This window comes from Doryrhamphus excisus, linkage group LG10 (genome assembly GCF_037039965.1).
Source record: "Doryrhamphus excisus strain RoL-2023G ecotype Guam linkage group LG10, RoL_Dexc_Guam_v1.1, whole genome shotgun sequence".
NCBI classification, from domain to species: Eukaryota; Metazoa; Chordata; class Actinopteri; order Syngnathiformes; family Syngnathidae; genus Doryrhamphus; species Doryrhamphus excisus.
In genome coordinates this window covers 1,921,429-1,935,048 of record NC_136366.1, presented here as the reverse complement: position 1 = coordinate 1,935,048, position 13,620 = coordinate 1,921,429, and the positions used below count along the sequence as shown (strand labels likewise).

Genomic DNA, 13,620 nt, shown 5'->3' with positions numbered 1-13,620 from the left:
TCATACCTATGGACAATTTGGAGTCGCCAATTAACCTAGCATGTTTTTGGAATGTGTTAGTGTTCTTACAAAGAACACTAAACTCATCACACACCAACTTAACACTCAAGAGGTATAATTATGAAACCAGCTCAACCGAATCATTCATTTAGTCATTCGTTTTCTAACGCTTATCCTCACAATGGTGGCCAGCCAATCACAGGGCACATATAGACAAACAACCATTCACACTCACATTCATACCTACGGACAATTTGGAGTCGTTAATTAACCTAGCATGTTTTTGGAATGTGGGAGGAAACCGGAGTACCCGCATGCAAACTCCACACAGAGATGGCCGAAGATGGGATTGAACTCGGGTCTCCTAGCTGTGAGGCCTGCGCGCTAACCACTCGTCCACCGTGCAGCCAATGGTTAAACAATCAACTGATATTTTTTTTTGTCTATTTATTGTTTTTTTTTTACAGTCGGTGGCATTGTATTGTCAGCCCTGTATGTCATTCAACGTTTTTTTTGTTTTAGTTTTTAAATTAATCAACCCTGAACAAATGTTCGACCTTTTTGCTCGGGTTACTTACGTTCCGGGACCATCAGCAAATATCGAAAAATCATGAGTAACTGAAACGTCAATAACAGTTCACTTTGTTCGCCGATTTCAGATCAACATTTGCATTGCACTCACAGGTGCCAATGTCGTAACATGGGATATACATACACAGAAAGACGCACTATAAACCTTGCAATTCTACCTGCGCTCGGTGTTCCCAGTGGTCAGATTTGTCAAATCAAAACAAGATTACCGCATAAGACATTAAAAACGATATGAGAGTCTACTTCAGAAATGAACTACTAAATGACTCTGCACTTTCAGCGCCATGGGAATTGTAGTTCTTCAGCCATAAATTATCTGTACCATTGTTTAAGCCGCAGGAAAAATATTTGTTTATATATTATAGGTTTATCGAATTGACGGTATTACCGATTTATCGTGATTGACATGTCTTCTGCAGGGGAAAAAAAAGCTTATTTTCTGGGGAAAAAATATTGTTGCACCGTGCATGTGAATAAGGCACCGTCTAGAGAGAGGCGGTCGCTGTATGTGATTGGCCAACCACAGAGCGTAAAGCGTGAATACATTATGAGCATTTTCTTTGAACGCGAATACGGTATAATGACAAAATGTACTCTCTTCATACTCGTATCCGGCAAAGATGCATTACAGTCTGTCACCCGTTTATACAACAGCAGTGTTTGGGAGTGTTTTTGCCTGTTTTACTGTCCGAAAAACATAAAACCTCCCATTTTTAAAGTTGTAACTGCGCCCTGAGACTGGTTACGAGGGAGAGCCGCCACTGTTCCTGTTTTTTTTTTTTTTTTGCTTTATTTTACCATCTTTCATTCAACAACCATGAGTCACCCCGGGTTTCAAAGCTTTGTGTATATATACAGTACATTTGCTAACATAATGATTGGTCCCGCAAATAAGCCCAATTTACTGTTTGTGTGTTTGCGTACATGGAGACGACTCGTCACTGTGTGTGTACGTGCTTGCTTGTTTGCGTGTTTTTCCCGTCGCCTGGTGTTCTGCCAGTCTTTCTTTTAAGTTGTGTGTGTTTTATTACCTGTCATCAAGGGTTTGAGGCGTTGCTTTCGAGGGAGACGACACTTCCGGCCCTTTGATATGGAGGAGCAGGCAGAGACGGTTCCCTCACACATTTCAGCCTATCAAACAAATGTGAAGTATTTTGGCCTAAATTAAGCATTTTCAAGCATAAAAATGGCTAAACGAAGTAAAATACAAATATACGGTATTCTGAAGACGCATTCAAATATGTTGTGATAATATGTAGTATTCTACACCGGTCACTAGGTGTCAGTAATGTTACTGTAATCTTGGGTTAGACACTAAAGCGCCCTAAAAACAGATTTTTTTTTAAAATTATCTCAAAACAGCTTCAATAATCGCTAACATTATCCCCGACATCACTTTCAGTTACATGTTTTATTTTTTGTTATGTCTACTATGTTGACTAATACAAATGTAAAGGTGATTACAGGGGTGTTATTCAATGTATATTGGGCTCTAATAATGTTAAAAATATACTTGGAAGGTCATAAATATGTTTTGGTATTCCGTAACTACAAATATATTCTATTAAAAATTAATTAACTGTGATAAATGAGTATTACGCTACATTATAATCAATTAGTTGTGAGTAGCTATACATTGGTAATTCAGGTGCTGAATCTAATCTTAATAATAGGGATCGACCGATATGGGTTTTTTTTCAAGCCGATGTCGATACCGATTTTTTTCCATCACCCTTAGCCGATTGGCCGATTTTGCTTGAGCCGATATTTGTGGTCGATACTGCTTTTGCTCCCTCAATTTACATGAAAAAATAACAAAGATAACAAATATTCCAGGTCTCAAATTTAAACAAATATTTATTGAAATGTAAACACTGAAGATTTAGCTTTCTTAAATACACATTTAAACGGCACTATCAACTTTAAAAGGAATAAATATATTAAAGGGGAACTCTAAATAATAAATATAAATAAATATAAATAATAAATATAAATAATAAATATATGAGTCACATATATTTGTTGACTTTTTTTTCCCATAGCTGTGAGACACAATGGTGCTATTGTACTGGACTTGATGATTTATTAATCTCCAATTTAGTCCCCAAGTCCTCCACCCCCTCCCGACCAGTATAACCACCACTTGCCAAATACCTCAAGACTAATTGTGTCTGAAACCAAACTCCAGTCACTCTCACACGGGACCCCCAGCAATGGTGGTTTCAAGATGGGAACGGAAGAATGACTTTATGTGTATTCTGTAGACCACAAAGGGATTTGGGCTGGACACCAGAGGCCATTTCATGCAAATGTGATTTTGAAACCAAAATAACAAATTCAAATGAACCTTAAAGTCATAGTACCATTGTTTTTTTTTGTTTGTTTTTTTACTGTCAGATCAATTTACTTTTCATAGTTTGGCGTAGCAAATTTCAACGACTAAATACCAAATCACTGAAAACAAACTGATTGACGCACCCGCGTTTTTTTTCCGAGCCGTTCTCTGCTAACTTATTGAAACCCAGGCTGCTAACTTTAAAGTCACCCTGTGAAATATTTATTCCACGTGTCCTGTGAATTCATTGACGGTCGAGTGAGGTGATGCAGCTGAATGATGGCGCACGGCACTCATTAAACAGACCTTTACTGCTCGCTCAGCCAGTAAACCGGCAACGCAAACCCACCACTCGGACACGGCGCACTTTTATTTCAGTTAGTCCTCCTTACTTTTCCTTGGCTATTCGTACCATGCTAGCCAATTGTATGTAACAGAAATAAATAGACTACCGTATTTTCTGGACTATAAGTCGCTCCCGAGTATAAGTCTAATAAGGCCAAAAATGCATAATTAGGTAGAAAAAAAACATACATAAGTCGCTCCGGAGTATAAGTCGCAGTTTTTGCATGTAATTTATTTTCCAAACTACTTGACCAAAACAGACATTACATCCTCTTAGAAGGCAAGTTCTAACAATAAAAGAATAGAGAACAGGCTGAATAGATGTAAGATATGCTAACACAATGCTTATTCAGCTACACAAAAAATAAACATAAACAGAAAAGGTGTCCAGTGTTTATATAACATAAACAGTTTTTTCATGTATAAGTCGCTCTGGAGTATAAGTCGCAGGAACAGCCAACCTATGAAAAAAAAGTGCGACTTATAGTCCAGAAAATAAGGTAATTTGAAAAATCAAATCCTACATTATTGGCATTTGACGTGATTGCAGCGTTATTCCATTATGCCTAAGCTTCGGTGGATATTTCACATTCATGTTCACAAAAACTGGGAATCACCAACTCCAACCACTTCTGCTTGAGCTTGCCTCTTGGAAAGATTTCCTGGGAGCGATAGCTAACTATCGTAAACGGAGCTAAGCAGACCTGTGGGGAGGCCAGTCCAAGATCTTATCTAGCCTATACCGCATGCCCATATAAGGAAACCTGGCTCGTTGTGATGTCACAAACAGCCAGGGTTAGAAAAAGCTCTCTGAAGTCAAGCGTTCAGAGCCAACCTAAACTTTTTCAGGGCTCTTTTCCAAATGCAGAAAAGTGGAAAAAGCATAATTGGTGAAAATCGAGGTCGTGTTTTTATCGAAAATCACAAATTGTTTAGTTTGGTCCCAAATTAAAAGCAAGTTTTTTTTGTGTGAAATTCTGAAACTCATAATAATAATAACGGCCGGCACGGCGATCGAGTGGTTAGCGAGCTGACCTCACAGCTAGGAGACCAGGGTTCAATTCCACGCTCGGCCATCTCTGTGTGGAGTTTGGATGTTCATGTGTGGGTTTTCTCCGGGTATTCCGGTTTCCTCCCACATTCCAAAATCATGCTAGGTTAATTAGCGACTCCAAATTGTCCATAGGTATGAATGTGAGTGTGAATGGTTGTTTGTCTATATGTGCCCTGTGATTGGCTGGCCACCAGTCCAGGGTGTACCCCGCCTCTCGCCCAAAGACAGCTGGGATAGGCTCCGGCACCCCCCCACGATGAGGAAAAAGCGGTAGAAAATGAATGAATGAATAATAATAATAATAATAATCATGGCCACTAGTCTTCGGTTCTTCAAGGTCCACAAGCAAAATGTGTCACGGTTCTTCTGTCATTATGATTGCGGTTCTCCCGTGTAATTTTAGCACATTATGTTTCCGCCACCACCACATTACGTGGTGTTTTAGGAGTTTCGCTAATTTGACGTGTTTCAGTGAGATCAGTTGGATCAAACAGACCAGCCGTCTCTCTCCTCGTTACAGGCTACAATCTGTTGTATGTTTGTGTGTCTAGCAGCAACGACCAAAGACTTCCAGCGGTTTACAAGTCGGTCCCAGTTGAAAGCAATTTCAAGCACCAAGTGCATTGTCTTTCGTGAATATGGTGGCGTTGTATGGTCTCTAGGTTTTGCTGTCTTTGAGAGCCTGGCTGTTTTCTCGTGACGTTTACATATGTTGCGACAAGCTCGGTGTATTATTGCAACCTTGAACTATTATTGTCATGGTAATTTTCAGTCCCTCTCTGGGTAATGTTCCCTGTTGGCGTCAACATTTGGTCACCTCGCACTGCTTGCCACCAACAAGCAAAGGAAGTCAGGGCTGTAAAGAGCGTGTTTTTGTTTCACACCTCCTTGTATTGTATGTGACACTTTAGCTTCCTGGGCTCTAAACCCTAAAGTATCTTGTTTTGTTTTAATGTTGTTTGAGAGTCGAGTGTCTTCCGTAAAGACTGTGATGGGTGGTATTTTACTTGAGTTCCTACCGTTGGTTCTATCATTTAGGCTAGTACAGGTATATTTATATTGAATGTTGACTGGCAGCACGGCGGTCGAGTGGTTAGCGCGCAGACCTCATAGCTAGGAGACCGGGGTTCAATGTCACCCTCGGCCCCGTGCATGCATGTTTTTTTTCCGGGTACTCCGGTTTCTTCCCACATTCCAAAAACATGCTAGGTTAATTGTCCATAGGTATGAATGTGAGTGTGAATGGTTGTTTGTCTATATGTGCCCTGTGATTGGCTGGCCACCATTGTGAGGATAAGCGGTAGAAAATGAATGAATAAATGAATGATTGGGTTGAGCTGGTTTCATAATTATACCTCTTGAGTGTTAAGTTGGTGTGTGATGAGTTTAGTGTTCTTAGTTTAGTGTTTTTTTTAAATGCGACTCGGGCCAAGCTGCACGGCGGTCGATTGTTTAGCACGCAGACCTCATAGATCCGAGACTCGGGTTCAATTCCACCCTGTAGTTTGCATGTTCTCCCCGTGCATGCGTGGGTTTTCTCCGGGTACTCCGGTTTCTTCCCACATTCCAAAAACATGCTAGGTTAATTGTCCATAGGTATGAATGTGAGTGTGAATGGTTGTTTGTCTATATGTGCCCTGTGATTGGCTGGCCACCATTGTGAGGATAAGCGGTAGAAAATGAATGAATAAATGAATGATTGGGTTGAGCTGGTTTCATAATTAACCTCTTGAGTGTTAAGTTGGTGTGTGATGAGTTTAGTGTTCTTTGTAAGAACACTAACACATTCCAAAAACATGCTAGGTTAATTGGCGACTCCAAATTGTCCATAGGTATGAATGTGAGTGTGAATGGTTGTTTGTCTATATGTGCCCTGTGATTGGCTGGCGACCAGTCCAGCTGGGATAGGCTCCTGCACTCCCTGCGACCCTTGTGAAGAAAAAGCGGTAGAAAATGAATGAATGAATGAATGTTGACTGATTTAAAGCAACAATTAGTTTTATAGAGAACAGTCAAGTTTGCTCGGATTCATTTCTTCTCTTATAAAGTCTGGGTCACTTCTGTGACTGGTTGCGTTTGCTGCCCAGTCAACATTCCCATGCAGCTGGAAACATTGCTGGCGTGATCTAGCTGGTGTTAAAGTGTGGAACCTACAGCAAAGACTCCCCAACATCCTGACATTTACTGACACCAACGGCACCGCGTCAGATTTAGTCCGACATTCTCTCCATGTACAGTAGATCCCCGCGAGTTGACGTTGGTAATCTTGTCCGATTTTGGATCAACATTTGCAATAGAAATGACTTCAATATGCCTCACTCACTTATTTTATACATTTTAAGTGTAAACTGTACGAGATTTGGACCACTCTGCAAAATTTCTCCAGTATTCTTCCACTTTTTATGATTGTGTTGGACAGTTCTTTAACCCAGTTTTACTAGTTTCGGCAATCTATTTAATGTTTTCTCATGATGATGATTGATCATCAGGATGTTTCGACATGGTTGTTTTAACAAAGGAGAGAGAATTCACTGCATGAGTTAAGGGTCAGCAGAAACATAACCACCCATGCAATAATGATCCGATGCAGGGCTCTAAGGATAAGGATACATTTTCCCTCTACAGTCCTCCACGGCTCTCAAATAGAGCAGGGCTGCAACTAATGATTATTGTCTTCATTGATTAATCTGAAGCTTGCTTGTGATTAATCAAGTAATCTGTTCAGGTCAATCTATATGAACCAAACATAAACATTTACTGTTTCCCAAAGCCACGTTTACATGAGGAGTTTTTCTCACAAGTACAAGATACCTCAATCGGATTGGGGAAAGGAATATTCCACCCCTGGGAATCCCATTATATATTCATTCGGATTGGCATTTTTCTTTCGGAATGAGGTGTATACAAAGGTTACATTATTTCCATATGAGCAAATAACCCGAATGGAATTGGAATATTTGGGTCCATGTAAACGTGGCTAGTATCTTTTTTGACCTAAAACGCAAAGATAATAGGTCTGCCTTTATGGATGATTAAGGAAATTAAAAAACATTTGAGAGACTGAAATAGAATAATTCAATACCGTCAAATCCGTCATGAACTGGCACAAGAGAGTAGGGTCTATTGCAAACAAACGAACTACACACACACACACACACACACACACACAGTCATCCAACACTCATGTTGGCTATGACAGACAATCTCCTTGAGAAAAAGTATTTCATGCCAAAAGCTTAAGGAGGGAAATCACATTACAAGATGTGGGAATTGCCTGTCGGAAAGAAAATGCACGCAGCTATTAGGACCCTTTATGTTGCGCGGTAAAGCAGACTCGGACATCTGAGGCTGATCACTCCCGGACAAGAGGTGGCTTCTTGGTAAAGAAAAGAATTTGTCACTCAAGCTCTTAAACTGCTAAATCTCCCGTAATGCTGTACAATCAGTGGCCTCTAATGTTCACAGACTGGGTTTCGCACTCAGCCTCTGATTTTACGCCTCTTTTCTCAAGAGGAAAATCCATCCGGGTTCCCATCACGCTTTGTGTTATACTGTATGTGTGCTGATGGGGGTCTATAAACCTCAACACCCCCCACCCCCCCTCCTCTTGTTCCCATAGTGGTAGCGTTTGATGTGTCTGGTGTTATCTGGGTGTCAGCTGCAGAGACGATGGTCAAGGTGGGAAAATAAAACACACACACTCGTGCACCACAAACTGTCTCAAATGGTAAAGCGGTCCGTCGCAGTCACCGGCTTTTCCACAGACTTTGCAAATACTAATGTGACTTAGAAAGTATCAGAATTTCACACTTTGTTCAGCAACCCTTGAACACACCATACTTACGACAGTAAAGTCTCGTTATATCGATATCGGTTATAACGAATTACTGCTTATTACGATACTATTTTCATTTCCTGGCAAATTTCTAGTCTTTTATGATATAATTAGTTCCGTTAGTACGATACCTGGTTATTATGATAATCCGGTTACTAGGATGCCCTTTTCATCTCCCGCCAGCCAATTTGGTCTGCTTATATCGATACAAAAGCAGCTTAAATCAATCTTTGCTTAAGGATTTCAATACCAAAAAAGAACACGGCGAACGGCTGCTTCCAGTCAACTTTATTTTTCACACTTCCACTACCAGAGCGCAGCACACACACACCGATTCCCGCACTTCCTGGTTCACAGGTCATGCTCAACCCGCCCCACATAGCTGGCCAAACACATGCCTGCAACAGAAGAACCAACTGACATAGCATACACACCTATTCCAACGAAGACACAAGCGTACAAATACATGTATTTAATTGTGTTGTATTCAGATATCTTTTTATCGCTAATCACTGTTTTTCATATGTACATGCTGGCGTTCGTGGTTTCTCTCGTGTGTATAGATTCTATACACACGAGAGAAACCACGAACGCAGTTGGTTCTTCTGTGTTGGTTCTTCTGGTTCTTCTGTGCATTATTGCCCACTTTTAATGCAGTTCGGCGCAGGATCGGATATATCAACAGTCCGGCTATATCGATATTTTTTCCGACTCCTGACAATATCGATATAACGAGACTTTACTGTATATGTACTGTGACACACAAAAGTAAAACCTATATCGTTTACCCTCATTTATCACTGTTCATTGGTTGTAGACATAACCGTGATAAGTGAATTTTAGTGATAAGCAGGATTCCTTATTTATAAGTGGAATATTTTTGTAGTTACAGCATAGAAGACCTGTTTACAACCTTCTAAGTATGGTTTTTAACAGTGCTACAGCCCTCTAGACATGAAATCACAACCACTCATATTACCCAATATTGTCGACATAACAGAAAATAAGACAGAAGTACGACTGCTGGTGTAAATGTTTGGTGTGGTGGGTTCAGAGTTGCGTTTTAGCTTAGCATGGCTTATGACCACAACAGTAGATAACGTTAGGGATTATCGTGCCTGTTTTTTTAAAGACTATTTAGAGGGGTCTTGCTACGTCTTCTTATTCTCCGGCACATCAAGTGCACTGTATGTGAGTGTAACAATATATGGGTATATTTTTGTGACCAACATAGCTATGTACGTCATTTTCCAAATTAGCATTTATTTTTATAAACATCCATGGCCTTGTCCCCTTCGCTTGGGGCAATTATTATCTTATTTTTAAACAGGCTTTGTTTCCAAATACTTGTGTATCTTCTGTTGTTCTACATGTTGTACTACATTGAGGAGGAATCCAGCTTTGTTTTTGGTATTGTCAGCCTTGACGGAGGGCCGCTCTTGTTGTATCTAATCACAATATTTCGGCAAAACACCCACAGATTGTTTAGCTTCCTTGTTTACATCGAATTCATCAACAAAGTTGGTGCAACACTGCAGCAAAACATGATGCTCACGATTTGTGACCTTATTATTTGTCACCGTTAAAATGTTATGTTCGGCGAGACACACAAGCACCAGACTTCATCACCGGACCAACAAGACCCGAAGTCAAGTCAAGAAAAGTGAGAGACTTCACTGTAATGGATTGAGATCCTGCAGTACCCGCAAAGATCCTCTACTCTAAGAATCCATTTGTCTTCAGACAGGCTCATCTAAAGTGTTCCAGTTCTTAGGAGAATATGATGCGGTCAAAAGACCAGCATTGAGCTATGTTTGGAGGCAAAGAAATGCTGAATATGACCTCCCAAGAAAAACATTCCTACTGTCCAAAATGGATTCTTCTGTGGGGCTGTTTCTCTGCTCGGGTACAGGACAATGTCACGGCATTGAAATGCCAGCGAACAGGGCCGTGTTCCGTAGAATATCCTGTCCTCGTCCAGGAAACGGAGAATCTTCAAGCAAGACAAGTTTTCTATTAGCGTTTATCCAATTATTCAGATCTATAAACACGGTGGTCTCGTGGCAATCATTACTGGTACGCACCGATCTAGGGCTCAACTCGATCTGTTGAGGAAGTGGTACAGAAACACCACTTGGACACACTTAAGACAGTGTAGAATGTTTTCTTTCTTATGCTAGGTATGCTAGTCCACTGGGCTGGCGCCAGTTGGTGCGTAATGGCTCGCTGTGGCACCAACTGGCGCTGGCCCAGTGGACTCCTAGCTAGCATCACAGGCGCAACTTGGCTGGCGCCATGACATTCCAGTGGATTCTAATAGGCGGATTGTTTGCGACATTTGGTGGATGAAGATTTGAAAAATTTTGACATTTTCTTGCCGCCAAAATTGATTTTTTTGCCGCCGTTATGGGCCACCACAAGCCAGTTGGGAGGCAGTCTGAGCCACTGCATGCCACTAGGCACCTTATTGGCGACACAGCAAATTTGCATTGCCGCGAACTGGCACCAAGTGGCACCAAGTGGCACCAACTGGCGCTGGCCCAGTGGACTCCTAGCTAGCATCACGGGCGCAACTTGGCTCGCGCCATGACATTCCAGTGGATTCTAATAGGCGGATTGTTTGCAACATTTGGTGGACGAAGATTTGAAAAAATTTGACATTTTTTTTGCCGCCAAACTCGATTTTTTTGCCGCCAAACTCGATTTTTTGCCGCCGTTACGGGCCACCATGAGCCAGTTGGGAGGCAGTTTGAGCCACTGGGTGAGACTAGGCTCCACAGCAAATTGCATTGGCGCGAACTGGCACCAACTGGCACCAACTGGCACCAACTGGCACCAGCCCAGTGGACTTCTTAGCATTAGAGAACTAATTGACATACATCTGAAACTCCTTATACACTTTAGCAAAATGCTAATCCAATTGTCTAACAGATATTTCCTCAACACTAGTAAAGAATGCCTTCAGCTGCACTTTGAGGTTAATATTTATACACGATGGTCCAGCAATGCCGTTTGTCGCTAACTCGACCAACTGACTGAGTTAATATTAGTTTGGTACGCAAAGAATAAGTGAGAGTAAGGTGTGACCGCTGAGATCTGGTTTTAACTCACGGCTGGGTTACTTTTACTGGCTGTTGCGTCCCTGACCTGTTTACCTTATGATGACCTTGTGTGCAACCTTCAAGTGAGGCAGTTCCTAAAAGTTAAACGCCCATTAGAACAAACACTGCTCACGGGGAAAGGTCATACCTTGGAATTGACACCAGAGTCTTGGGAGGGGGGGGGGGTTCTCCCTAATAGGCACCGATATTTCTGACCCAGGAACTAATTTTTGGCATTTTGTAAGTATAAATAACACAATTTTGTCTGGCAGATGTGACGGGTGTATCAGTATGTCCTCCCGTGGGCTTGGACATCGGTGTGGGTCTCTTGTGTCGCCTGTTGGAAGTGTGGAATCAAGTCCCTGCAGGCGTTCTCGCTCTGACAGAGTGGCTGCTGGGAGATTTACAAGGCAATGAGGAGGCAGCGGCAGAAGAAAGCTCCGTTCTGGTGAGATTTATTCAGTAATATTTTGACTTTATTCATTTTTTAAGAACACATTTGTAGAAAAAAAATACTTTTTTCTTTCTTATATTACCACATTTTATTTTTGTCCAAAATATTATGAGTTTATTCTCAGAAAATTTCTCTCAATATTTTGACTTTATTTTCACAAACGTACAGCTGCCCCCCCAACTGTTTAAACTTTCTTCTTGAAAATATTCTTCACGTAATTATGACTTTGTGCCCATAATATTTTGACTTTATTCATTTTTTAAGAACACATTTTTAGGAAAAAAAATATTTTTTTCTTTCTTATATTACCACATTTTAAGTATATTTTTTTTAATATTTCACTATGGCTTTATTTTTGTCCATAATATTATGAGTTTATCCTCAGAAAATTTCTCTCAGTATTTTGACTTTATTTTCACAAACTTACAGCTGCCCCCCCAACTGTTTAAACTTTCTTCTTGAAAATATTCTTCACGTCATTATGACTTTGTGCCCATAATATTTTGACTTTATTCATTTTTTAAGAACACATTTTTAGGGAAAAAATCCTTTTTTCTTTCTTATTACCACGTTTTAAATATATTTTTATTTAATATTTCACTATGGCTTTATTTTTGTCCATAATATTATGAGTTTATTCTCAGAAAATTTCTGTCAGTATTTTGACTTTATTTTCACAAACTGTTTAAACTTTCTTCTTAAAAATATTCTTCACATAATTATGATTTTGTGCCCATAATATTTTGACTTTATTCATTTTTTCAAGAACACATTTTTCAAAAAATACTGCTTTCTTTCTTATATTACCACGTTTTAAAATATATTTTTATTTAATAGTTCAACTAAAATGACTTGAATTTTTGTTTTTTTTATTTTGCCCTCATTATTACGATATTCTCTTTACATTTTTCCCATTAGATTACAACTTTTTTTTATATTTTGACTTTATTGTAAATATGAATTTTGCTCTTTTTTCCCCCATTTTTGCTTTTTTTTTTTACTTTCCAAATATTTAACATTCATTTCCAAATATCCAATATCTTTTTTTCCAAAAGTGACAGTTTTTTGTTTTCATAATATTACAAAGAAATACTGCTGATGTAATTGAACTATCATCACTGTCGTCGACTGACGCCATTTTAAATGATGACTAGGATGAAGAGGATTTCCTGTTTGAAAAGGGCGATCTAAACCTTTGGGCCGAGCCGGTCCAGTGGGTGAAGCTTCTTCACAAACACCTCATCGCCCTCGTCCTCGCCTACAAGCAGACCCACGACTCTGGAGCTTTGGAGCTGGAAGAGGCTCAACAAATCTCCACGCTGGCCTCCAAGGCCCAAACCAAGGTCGTGAACACCAAGCAGGCCCTGCTGTCCCTCCCAGTCCTGCCCCAGTTCTCCTGCACCGTGGAGCACACTCACCTGGAACTGCAGCAGCAGAGGGCCACCCTGGCGCTGGATGTGCTGGAGACATTCAGGTAGTGAAAGGGACAACTTGGGTAGCGAATCCCATATGGGATATCTTTACTGGTCATGAGACCTCAGACTGGGACTATGGCCTGTTTGTTTTTTTTTTTTACTCACTTACTTGATCTTTTTTAATGAAATACTGTACATGCACCCCCTCTACTCAAGGAGGTATCTGCCCAATCCGAGCATTTGGACCGAAAGGACCAAAATTTGCTTATTTTAAGTATTTTATTAAAAGAAAGCCAGTGGGATCTTTTTAACATTTTAAAAGACCCTGAACTAAGCACGGAAGACCCCTTTAACAATGCAGTAATCCCTCATTTATCGTGGTTAAATGTTTCCAGACCCATCAGTGACATTTTAGTTTTATCTTAAACCGTAGCTTATGTTAGGGATTATTATGCCTGTTCAAACTTGTAATAAAAGCATGTTGATCCGA

General features: G+C 40.3%; 1 protein-coding gene across 1 annotated transcript in view; it reads left to right on the top strand.

Annotated features, from left to right (window-relative positions):
• Positions 1 to 13,620, top strand: part of thada (THADA armadillo repeat containing) — an 87,046-nt gene extending 73,426 nt beyond the window's left edge. The window contains exons 37-38 of the mRNA XM_078793828.1: positions 11,534 to 11,709; positions 12,870 to 13,620. Coding sequence (XP_078649954.1) covers positions 11,534 to 11,709; positions 12,870 to 13,193 — 500 coding nt within the window. The 3' untranslated portion in view covers positions 13,194 to 13,620. The remainder of the gene's footprint in view (positions 1 to 11,533; positions 11,710 to 12,869) is intronic.